This window comes from Doryrhamphus excisus, chromosome 8 (genome assembly GCF_030265055.1).
Source record: "Doryrhamphus excisus isolate RoL2022-K1 chromosome 8, RoL_Dexc_1.0, whole genome shotgun sequence".
Lineage (NCBI taxonomy): Eukaryota > Metazoa > Chordata > Actinopteri > Syngnathiformes > Syngnathidae > Doryrhamphus > Doryrhamphus excisus.
The window spans coordinates 19,407,980-19,420,051 of NC_080473.1; the positions used below are offsets into that span (position 1 = coordinate 19,407,980).

At 40.2% G+C, this 12,072-nt stretch overlaps 1 protein-coding gene across 9 annotated transcripts in view; it reads left to right on the forward strand.

Annotated features, from left to right (window-relative positions):
* LOC131134153 (muscleblind-like protein 1) overlaps positions 1 to 12,072 on the forward strand; it is a 155,143-nt gene that overhangs the window by 86,972 nt on the left and 56,099 nt on the right. For all 9 annotated transcript variants that reach the window (XM_058079084.1, XM_058079082.1, XM_058079090.1 and 6 more), the window contains one exon: positions 5,737 to 6,545. In XM_058079084.1, the coding sequence (XP_057935067.1) occupies positions 6,372 to 6,545 (174 nt within the window). In that variant the 5' untranslated portion in view covers positions 5,737 to 6,371. The remainder of the gene's footprint in view (positions 1 to 5,736; positions 6,546 to 12,072) is intronic.

A 12,072-nucleotide genomic window follows, 5' to 3' on the forward strand; every position in this document is an offset into this window, starting at 1 on the left:
GAAAGCTTTCTAGAGCTTCCACAATCTGCACCTATTCCAGCTGCATTTCCTTGGTTTTCCAAAATGGTCTGTTTTAATGTATACTATCCTCGGCCCTCCTACGGGCACGCTCACTCCGCTGTGATTGGTCACACTCCTAAGACAGACCAGGGGGAGGGGAAGGCCTACAGCTTGTACCCTGGCACGCCCATTTAAGGAAGTGGGACCGCTGTGACATCACAGTGAGTCAGTGTTAGAAATAACTTTCTGATTCCAAACTTCTTTCACGGCTCACTCAAAATATGCAATGATCTGAAACCTTGGCATGGTTTAACACAAGAATACAACATTCTAACTTCATTTATACATTTATAGGTCAGAAAAGTGGAAAAAGCATCATAGATCCCCTTTAATTCTGTCCTTTAAATGTGGATGTCTGCGGGTGTACCTTATGTTGTGTCCACTGCTTGTACATGCTGTGTAATGCACACTGGGTGCAATAAGGCCTTTTTTTTTTTGCAAACATTGGCTCATTAAGAGTCTGCATTGACAGTGTGAGCCGGGGGAGCAATTTGGATAAGAGATGGGCCGCCGTCCTTCAGTGACATTCTGCCCCTATATAGTGAAACATCAATGATGCTTCTCTGCACTCCCTCCTTCATTCAGTGCTGCTTTCCTTTTGGTAGCATTCCACACCAGAACACCATTGCAGATATGGACAGGCTCATTTGAATTATTGCTCACACCTGCTGCATGCATATTAAAACCACTTTTTTAAAAATCCGCCACCTTAATATCCTCCAGGCATATTTCATTGTCTTGGTGTTTTATTTGCACACCGAAAAATGATCCTAACATCTGGCCCCGTAGGTGCATTTGGGGAGACGTTGTAACAATAGTCAGGTACTAACAGCCTGAGATGCCATCCAGGAGGCTCATTTTGTTGCTCTATTTTTTGCCTCATACACTTACACACGTAAACGTAGCCCAGAATATCATTTTTGACCTAAAAACTACTCCACCAAAGACGTAACTGCCCCAATCTGGTTATAAAGACCAGACCCTACAGGATTGAGCAATGTGTCCCTGCAAGGCCCACCCATGTCCTCACTTCCATAAATGGCAGCAGATGAAACTGTTGGTTCACAGATGTTGGTAAATACACTCATCCTCAATATATGCTGAATAAAGAACATATTGAAAGGCATAGTTGCATGTAGCAGGGGTCTCCAAGTGTGACCTGGGGGCCGTTTGAGTCCAACTATCAAAAATGGAAAAAAAATATATGTAGAATATACAATATATAGAATAGAATATAGTCAAAAAATTGGGCAAAAGAAGTTGTAATCTAGAAATAAAAAGTTGTAATTTTAAGAGAATAACATTGTAATATTATGAAGAATTTAGTAGCACAAAGTTGAGATATTAAACAAAGACATCTGAATGTTATGAGAAACAAACAAAACAACAAATACATTTATTGTTTTTGGAAAATTAGGTTTCTGAAAAAGTAATTTATTAGAAAAAAGTCAACAAAATAAAATATTTGTATTAAATTAGTCCTATTCTAATGGGGAAAAATGCAATATTATCAGAATAAACTAGTAATTTTATGAGGGAAAAATGATGGCATATTATTAGCATAGAGTTTAAATATTAAATAAAAAATACTTTTTTAAAAGTTGTAATATTATGAGAAACAAAAAACAATATGAAGTTGTAATTTATTTAAAATTTGGCTGGGAAAAAGTTTGAATATTATGGGAATAAGTCCAAATATTTTGGGAATAAATATAATAATAAAAAACAAATTTAATAATAATAAATAGAAATAACCCAATATAATAAAAATAATATAATGTAGTATAATATTATGAGAAGAAAATTATTAAAAATTATTAAAATTATCAAAGAAAAATTGCAAAAATGGGGGAAAAAGGTCAAGGTACAAAGATAATTGTAGTAATATGCTTTTTCACATACTGTGTATGACCAAGCTGAGAAGTTTTTATATAACTTTTTAGCATATGCACATGAGTTGCATTACAAAATAGAGTGGCATCATTGCATCCTTTTGATTTTGTTTTTAGTTTACATAGTTTAGTCGTCTGCAGCATCAATGATTTTATACTTTTTACTTTGTCAGGGCTGCTGCTATGAACTATAGATGTCATTTTTGTTAGTTTACCGTTTCACTTTGTGAAAAAGCCACTCTAAAATCACACATTTTAGGCCACAATGATCACAAAAAACCCTCAAAATCCTTGAAGGACTGAAAGACATTATGCATTACTCTATTTGCTTCTTGGTTGGATGTATTGCGTGTCCCCATAGTCACAGTACAGTAACACCTCCTTTATGTAAATAGGTTCCGTGCTAAGTGAATTTCTGCAAATTAGAGGGTATAAATGTGAGTGTGAATGGTTGTTCTATATGTTTGTCTATATGTGCCCTGCCATTGGCTGGCCACCAGTCGAGGGTGTACCCCGCCTCTCGCCCAAAGACATACCTGTGAAGTTAAGCGGCATAAAAAATAGATGGAAAGATGGATGGATGGATAGATGGATGGATGGTTGGTGCATAGAAAACCACGACTTAAATATGTTTTTTAATGTTTTTTTTAGAGCCCTCTAGACATGAATAACACCTCTGCACCCAATATCGTCGACATAATGATACTAAATAAGTCATTTGAGACATTAATAAGCTTGCTTGTGTGTGCTGCTATGAATGTGTTCCCGACTGGAGAAGAGTCAGGGCCAATCAAGATGTGACATCAAGGGTCTTCTGAATACTTTACATTGATCGCGGGGGTATGCTGGAGCCTATCCCAGCTGACTGCTTTTTGTGATGTGTTCAATGCAAGTGTGAAAAGCGGACTTCCAAAGTTCTGTTTTTCACCATGTAGCTAGTCTAATTAGCGATTAGTTAGTGATTAGTTAGTGATTCCCTGCTGTAAAATAATTAATCATGATGATGAAATAAAATAACCCAAAGGCAGTGTGGCCATTCTGTTTACGTCTGAAGTCTTGTAATTAATATTAGTGGGCAGTCTACTAAGAGCAGATTTCTATTTTGTGCATGCTTTTTTCTTAGGAACAAGACAGAATAATAACATAGTGGGTTTTTTTTGTAGACAGAAAAAGTGGTGTTTAAATAAAGCCCTGACAATATGACAATAGCGTATTCACAAACACATCTGTTGGAGTGCGTAGGCTGAATGAAGACGTGATGTAACAACATGTGGGCCGTGGGCATGGGGGCGCTTGCTGTGCACGGAGCAGCTGTTAGAGTTTTTTTTTGGGAGGGAGAAGGGGCGGTGGCCGTTTCAACATCCCAGAGTGAGCGTGGAGGTCAGAATGAGTTTGTTTGAGCTGATCTAACAAGGAAGTGGAAGAGAATATCATCACTTCTCCCTCCCTTTGTGATGAGAGACCTCACATGGCCCTCCTCTCCCTTCCCAGTGGCCAGCTGCCAACTCCGATATTAGAAACATCCCAGCAGCTCAATGGATGATTCCCATCTCATTTACAGCTGGGAAGATTGACAGCTCGGTGACAAAACTCATGGCACCGTCTGAGTTAAAGAATTTTTTTATATACATCACACAATTCATTCATTCATTCATTTTCTACCGCTTTTCCTCACGAGGGGCGCGGGGGGGGCTGGAGCCTATCCCAGCTGTCTTCAGGCGTAAGGCGGGGTACACCCTAGACTGGTCGCAAGCCAATCACAGGGCACACATAGACAAACAACCATTCACACTCACATTCATACCTATGGACAATTTGGAGTCACCAATTAACCTAGCATGTTTTTGGAATGTGGGAGGAAACCGGAGTACCCGGAGAAAACCCACGCATGCACGGGGAGAACATGCAAACTCCACACAGAGATGCCCGAGGGTGGAATTGAACCCTGGTCTCCTAGCTGTGAGGTCTGTGCGCTAACCCCTAGACCATCGACATCACACAATAAAATGGATTTTTCACACAATCATCAAAAACCTGAACGTGTAGTACACGTAACATGTCTGAACTCATGTTCAAATATACAATCAATAATATAGCTTATTATTAGTCGTAATATGCATATTTAATCAAATGTTACATATTTTATAAAGCATTTTCAAGTATTAAAATGACTAAATGTAATAAAATACAAATATAAGGCATTTGGAAGATGCATTCAATGAAATGTAGAACTCTATACCGGTCACTAGATGCCAGTAATGTTAATGTAATGTTTAGTGAGAGTAGTTGATTGCCCAAACAACAGGCTTTTATTGCAGGCTTCAATGATTCAATAATAATCATCATCATAATAACAAGAGTCTGATTTACTGCTTACATTTTCTCTGATTACATCGACTAGATTGTGTAATGTGGGTGTAAAGCTGACTATAGGGGTGTTACTTCATGTCTCGATGGCTCCAATAATGTTAAAAAGCATATTTAGACGGTCTTAACAAGTGTTGTGTTTTTTTTGTTTTAATTTGATATATAAGAATGAATTCTACCTTATGGAAACCGATTGAGCACTTTTGTGTCTGGAACCAATTAACTGCTATAAACGAGGGATTACAGTACATCATCGTCTAAACTGCGGCCCAGGGCCACTTGCAGCCCATGGTTGTTTTTTGACTGGCACATTCTAAAAATATAATTGAGCAAAAAAAAAAACAAAAAAAAACATACCAACAAATTAAAAAATCTGCAGTAATTTTACAAAAAAATAAAAAATATTACGACAGACAAATTGTAATGCAACAAGAAAATGTCATAATTTTGCAAAAGTAATATAATATCCATCCATCCATGCATTTTCTTTCGCTTATCCGAGTTGCGGGGGCAGCAGACACCAAGGCATTTCTAGGCCAGCTGTGAGATATAATCTCTCCAGTGTGTCCTAGTTCTCCTCCTGGCTGGGCATGCCCAGAACACAGGTGTCCAGGAGGCATCTGGACACCCTACGGTGGTTGGGCGATCTTGTTCTTTTGGTCAAAAACCAAAGGAACGGGCAAGACATATTTGACGGCCGACATATTTGAACTCCTCCACCTGGACCCCCCAACTCAGAGGGGGCACCCCTGAGAACCATGGCCTCTGATTTGGAGGTGCTGAGTCTCATCCCAGAAGCTTCACACTCAGAACCAAACTGTCCCAGTAAACACTGAAGGTCACAGGCCACCAGGACCACATGGTTTGTGAATGACAGAGACAAGATCCTAAGACCCAAAAACTGGACTCCCTCGACACCTTGTCTGCACCTCGGAATTCTGTCCATAAACATTATGAAGGTCAGCCTGGCGGAGGCCAACATTCTTTCTCCTGGAAGTACAATTGTGTACTTTATTCAGTTTTCACTGTAAATGTTGCCATATAGGAGGTGGAAGCCAACGTTAGAAACTCTAGCCTAGCTAAGTGCGCTGCACTGCTAACATAACACGTTCGTACAGCAGCATCACACTAGCTTAGCCTATTTGCAGAAGAAACACAAAAGGATTGCCACATCTCTAACTGTATTAGTTTATGTTTATTTGTGTATTATTTTAAGATGTGGAGTGAAGCCTGCTTTTTTAAGAAAAAAAAGTTGACGCGCTCATTTAATGCCAAACGACCATTTGAACGCTTTCACTCAGTGTTCCTGTTTGTCTTTCACGCACCACTGGGAAAAACAGGGATACTCAGCAGGGAAAGTCAAGCCACCACTGAATGTTGTCCTGTCCCACTGACACTATTCCCTCCTTTTCCACAGAGAGAAGTGCCTTCTTGCTCGCCTGCCTGTGGTTCTGCACTCAATCACCTGGGCTTCTGGGCCCGTCAGACTCACCAGCGCTGACATCCCCGGCCAAGGACGCTGTGCACCGCACCCCTACCTCCGTCCTCCTTATCCCAGCATCCCCCCTCTTTGCTCCTCTGCAGATAGAGCCTGATGTTAAGGACCGACAGATCCCATCAGCTCCTGTGAGCGGGAAAGACGTGGCTGCTCCTTTGTCCCGCCACCACACCCTTCTCCTCCCCCCGAGCCCTGCGTCTTCCCATCATGGGCCGACGCAATCAATAATGTTTTAGCATCCTCTCGTCTGACACTTTAGAGGAGCAAGCTTGATAGCGTTGCGGAGATTAAACGGTGCAACATCTGACCACTAAAGTCTTCCTGTTTGAGCCAAACCCTCCCTAAGGATGAGCTACAGGTGGTAGACCCCCCCTCCAAGAGGCCTCCGAGGCTCCAACGGCGTCCTGACAAAGACGTTTAAAGTCCACCTTCTCCCATGTCATTGACTTATTCATCCTCATTACGACACACAGGAGCGCTCATACCCGCATTCGCTGGATATACATTACTCTTCATCTGCCCCCCCCGGCTGCTCCTGCCGCTGCTGCTTCAAAATGGCGGTGAACGTGGCACCCATTCGGGACACAAAGTGGCTGACTTTGGAGGTTTGCCGGGAATTCCAAAGAGGAACGTGTTCACGACCGGACAACGAGTGCAAGTTCGCTCACCCTGCCAAGAGCTGTCAAGTGGAGAACGGCCGAGTCATCGCCTGTTTTGACTCGCTCAAGGTGAGCGACTCTGATCACCTCTGCACTGTTTGCTTTTTTTAACAGCTTGCAATACAGAAGAGTCGAGAGTGCATGTTTTATTTACTACGCAATCACAGTGAGACCAACGCTGTGGTGATCCGTAACAGAAAAAACTTACTGACTTTATCTTATTGGAGGACACCAAAGAGCAGCAGCATATTCTAAAAAAAAACCAAAAAACATCAACAATTAAGACAAAAAAGTTGAAGTCTAAAGACAAATAGTTATTGTTTAATTATGATGAAAAATAGATGAAAAAAAATATCATTTTGGTAGCAAAAAGTTTAAATATGAAAGAAAAAATAAATTTTTAACAAAACAGTGAATGATGTTGTAATTTTTGGAAAGTTGCAGAAAAACTTACAAAGTTCAGAGAATAAGGTCAAAATATAAAAAAAAAAATCATATTCTAACGAGAAAAAAGTCCTAATATTACGTGAAAAATTAAAGTAATTTTAGTAGCAGATGTTAAAATGAAATAGAAATGTTAAAGAAAAAATATGCAATATTATATAAAATCGTAATATTATGAGAAACAAAACAGTAGTAATTTATTGGAAAATTTGATTTGGCAAAAACATATAATTACATATATATAATATAAATACAAAATATAATTTACAAGAAAAAAAGTAATGATGGGAATAAAGCCATAATCATAAAAGAACATTGATATGGAGAAAGTCGTTGGTGAAAAAAACAACAACAGAAATTGAAAAAACAGCTCTAAATTCATAAGTAATAGTCCAAATATGAAGAGAAAAAAGTCATATTTTAACCAGGAAAAGTCTCAATTTTTACGAAAATAATCTTGTAATATTATTAGGACAAATATAATTTAGAGTTGAAATATTTACTCTATGATGAGAAATGAACTGTAAAAAGTAGAACGGTATAAAAGTATAACAATAACAGTTCAACAGTTCATTAACATTACAGCCACACACAAGCGATCAGAATATGGGACCTTTTAAGACAGCTCGTTAGATTGTGCCAGTGTACCTAATGTTGTGTCTATTTGTCTGTGTGTTCCGCTGTAAGCTGAGACGGGGCAGTCATCAACATCTGTGAATCCGATTGAGAGACTCCTTCATTGGCATTTGGCACATACATTTAGCGCTGGGACTCCACTTTTTGGTCACAGGAGCTGGCCTAACGGGCGGGGGGAGAATTAGGGCAGCACACACTTGATGTTTGATGTGTGTGTTTTTTATTTTGAGGTCATGCAGCATAGTGGGGTGTTCTCGGAAAGCTCTGCAATTGACTCTATTTTTTGCCCTGGCACTGAGACAACACACTCCCACTGGGCAGCTCCGCTTTCTCACTCTCTCCCCAAGACATGAAAGGCTGACAAGTTGAGGGATTGGTAACCTGGAAGCTTCAAATGTGTTTCAATTGTACCTTCAAGTGGGACAGCGTGGAAACGTCCACACTAAGTTGACTTTAAACTTCATATGCTTTTGGAAAGATTAGGAAGGCGGGCGTTCCGAATATAAATATTCTTCATCAATTCTCTTTTCCTAATAGTTTGACTTTATTCCCATACGTGATGTACAACTGTTTCAACTTTCCTCTTGGAAATTTTCTTCTTGTAATTATGACTTCAGTCGCATAATATTTTGACTTCATTGCCAACTTTTTTTGACTTTTTCCCAAAATTATTTTTGTTAGTTTCTCATATTTTCTCATAATAAATATTATTTTTTTCATTTTCTACCACTTATCCTCACAAGGGTTGCGGGGAAGAGCCTATCCTAGCTGTTCTTGGGGGAGAAGTGGGGTACACCCTGGACTGGTGGCCAGCCAATCACAGAGCACATATAGACAAACAACCATTCACACTCACATTCATACCTATGGACAATTTGGAGTTGCCAATTAACCTAGCATGTTTTTGGAATGTGGGAGGAAACCGGAGTACCCGGAGAAAACCCACGCATGCACGGGGAGAACATGCAAACTCCACACAGAGATGGCCGAGGGTGGAATTGAATTCGGGTCTCCTGGCTGTGAGGCCTGCATACTAACCACTCATACTCCGTGCAGCCTCAGCCTTTTTACATCATAATTTTTCCTCATGACTTGATTTTTTGGGTTAGAATATGACTTTTTATCATTATTTTGACTTTATTAATATTATAACATTAGAATGTTATATAACTATAATATATTATAACTGTATAAGTTATAATATTATAACTTTTCCTGCGTCATTCCCAAAAATGCCAACTTTATTCATTGTTTGTTTGTTTCTCATAACATTACTACTATGTCCAAAATGCTGATATTGTCCAATTCTAAATTTCCGATACCGATATCGGTTTTCATGATTGGGAAAAAAACGATATGAACTGATATTGCATTTTTATGCTGATATCGGTTCAATAATTATTGGACATCCCTAATTAGAACCTTAAATAGTAACTTTATTCTTGTAAAATGACTATTGGTTTACAATTTTTGCTGCTGTTGGTTTCCTTTTTGTGTATTGTACTTGTTAAACGATATTTTTAGAATGTGCCGCGACCAATGAAGAGACCTAGATGAAGGGATTTGCCGACACTCTCTTTATTCCAGCTTGTAGACAAGTGGTTCATTGGCATTGTCGGGGCCGGTGTGTATTTATTGGTGAGTGGCGTGTGATTTGGCTCCTATCTGATTGGCAAGCCATGCAACCGGAGAACAGGACTGGGAGTCTGTCAAGCCAACCGTGGCTTACCTTGGCTTACAGCGGAGCCTGTTTCTGCCTCAGCTGCCCTCTGTATTACTATCATTATCATTATTATTATGATTAGAAATGCAGGCTGCTTGGTTGCCGGGATGCCTGTGCTGGGTTCGGTAGGTACAGGTAAGACAAGCGTGGCCAAATGCGGCGGGTGGGCTGCCGGGGCCTGCTGGGATCATGAAAACAGACCCAGCTGTGAGTGCCAGGGCATTCCACAGTGTTCCTCCATGACAGTTTGATATATGTGCTTTATCCGCACATGGAGCCATAACACACATCCAGGCGTGGAGGGATGTCTGCAAAGATACACGTAAGGGAAGGACAAGACGTAAGGTGTGCAGTTTCATACCAAATGTCCTTCCATTTCCACGGGGGGGGCTGCCAACACTAATCAAAACAAATGTTTTCCATCCTTCCCCTGTGTATGCAAATTAGAGTCAACTTTACTGTCCTTGTACAAGTACACGGCCAGTGAAGTTCAGCTAACTATTTGCAAGCACAAGTGGTATCATGTACTTTATATCGGTTAGGGCACAGGCCTCACAGCTAGGAGACCCGAGTTCAATTCCACTCTCGGCCATCTTTGTGTGGCGTTTGCATGTTCTCCCCGTGCATATGCTGGTTTTCTCCGGGTACTCCGGTTTCCTCCCACATTCTAAAAACATGCTAGGTTAATTGGCGACTCCAAATTGTCCGTAGGTATGAATGTGAGTGTGAATGGTTGTTTGTCTATATGTGCCCTGTGATTGGCTGTACCCTGCCTCTCGCCCGAAGACAGCTGGGATAGGCTCCAGCACCCTGCGACCCTCGTGAGGATAAGCGGTAGAAAATGAATGAATGAATGTACTACGTATATATCATCATATGTGCAGGTGACCTAACTGTATAAATAGTGAGTCAGTACAACAGGATAAACCGCCAAGACACTGACTTAAAGATACAGTACATTGTCTACATGAAGCACCAGGCATGTCACAATAATTCATTAATCGATTAACCAAACAATAATTATGACGACCTCGACCGTGTGCGTTTCTTCTGCGTGTTTTTCTGTGCCACACAGACTGGATGACAAGAGGGTTCACTCTGCATTTGCCTCTGCGCACCACTTCCATAATGGAATGAACGGAAAGAATGAGGCCAAAATACTCCAAATTGTGAGTGTGAATGGTTGTTTGTTTATATGTGCCCTGTGATTGGCTGGCGACCAGTCCAGGGTGTACCCCGCCTCTCGCCCGAAGACAGCTGGGATAGGCTCCAGCCTACCCTAGCGACCCTAGTGAGAATAAGCGGCATAGAAAATGGATGGATGGATGTTTTGGAAATCCAAGGAAATTCAGCTGGAATAGGTGCAGATTCTGGAAGATCAAAATGTGCATTGGTTGCTCTATAGGAGTCCTAATCTCAATACAAATGCCCGGAAATTAGCATAATAGGTCCCCTTTAAGGACGTGATCTTAATTTGAAACCATAAGCCAACACAAACTGCGGCTATCACAGACTATGCAGGAATCAAAACCATACCCGCAAAGCATGCCGGGCATCCTTGTAGTAACAAATGAGCATGGTGAACGGTAGGTGAAAAGCACAGTGTGTTGTGAGTGGCAAGATCTCGGCAAAGGAGAGCATGAAGCCGTCAAGGCATGAAGCTGTCATGTGACCACATTGGAATGTTCATTAAACTTGTGCTGGAACACGCTACTATTTTGCACACCCTCAAATTCAATCTGCAATGTCTTTTCATGAAATAGATGATATTTGAGTTGAAAAATGTCTGCAATTTGGGTCGCCGCTTGCCATAAATGGGCGGTGGTGGGTCCTGCAGCCAAACCAGTCGGGATGCTGCATATTGGATCAGAAGTCTTTGAAAGGGAAACGTACTCCAGCTCCTTTAATCTTCTGTCTTTCTTTCTCCCGCTGTCATGCTCTTCACTCTCATTACATGTATCACTCCACTCAGCCTCTGCATTACTTCCCAGCATGTTTTGGGGCAATATGTTTATATTTTATTCATTTTTTATTCTATTTCTAGTAGGGGTGTAACAATTCATCAATCAATCAATCAATATCTTCCTTGAATCACAGAGCACATATAGACAAACAGAACATGCAAACTCCACACAGAGATGGCCGAGGGTGGAATTGAATTCGGGTCTCCTAGCTGTGAGGCCTGCATACTAACCACTCATCCTCCGTGCAGCCTCAGCCTTTTTACATCATAATTTTTCCTCATGACTTGATTTTTTGGGTTAGAATATGACTTTTTTATCATTATTTTGACTTTATTAATATTATAACATTATAATGTTATATTATAATAATATTATAACTGTATAAGTTATAATATTATAACTTATCCTGCGTCATTCCCAAAAATGCTAACTTTATTCATTGTTTGTTTGTTTCTCATTACATTACTACTATGTCCAAAATGCTGATATTGTCCAATTCTAAATTTCCGATACCGATATCGGTTTTCATGATTGGGAAAAAAACGATATGAACTGATATTGCATTTTTATGCTGATATCGGTTCAATAATTATTGGACATCCCTAATTAGAACCTTAAATAGTAACTTTATTCTTGTAAAATGACTATTGGTTTACAATTTTTGCTGCTGTTGGTTTCCTTTTTGTGTATTGTACTTGTTAAACGATATTTTTAGAATGTGCCGCGACCAATGAAGAGACCTAGATGATGGGGTGTAACAATTCATCAATCAATCAATATCTTCCTTGAATCGTATTGGCAACCACTAATCGTTACACCGCTAATTTCC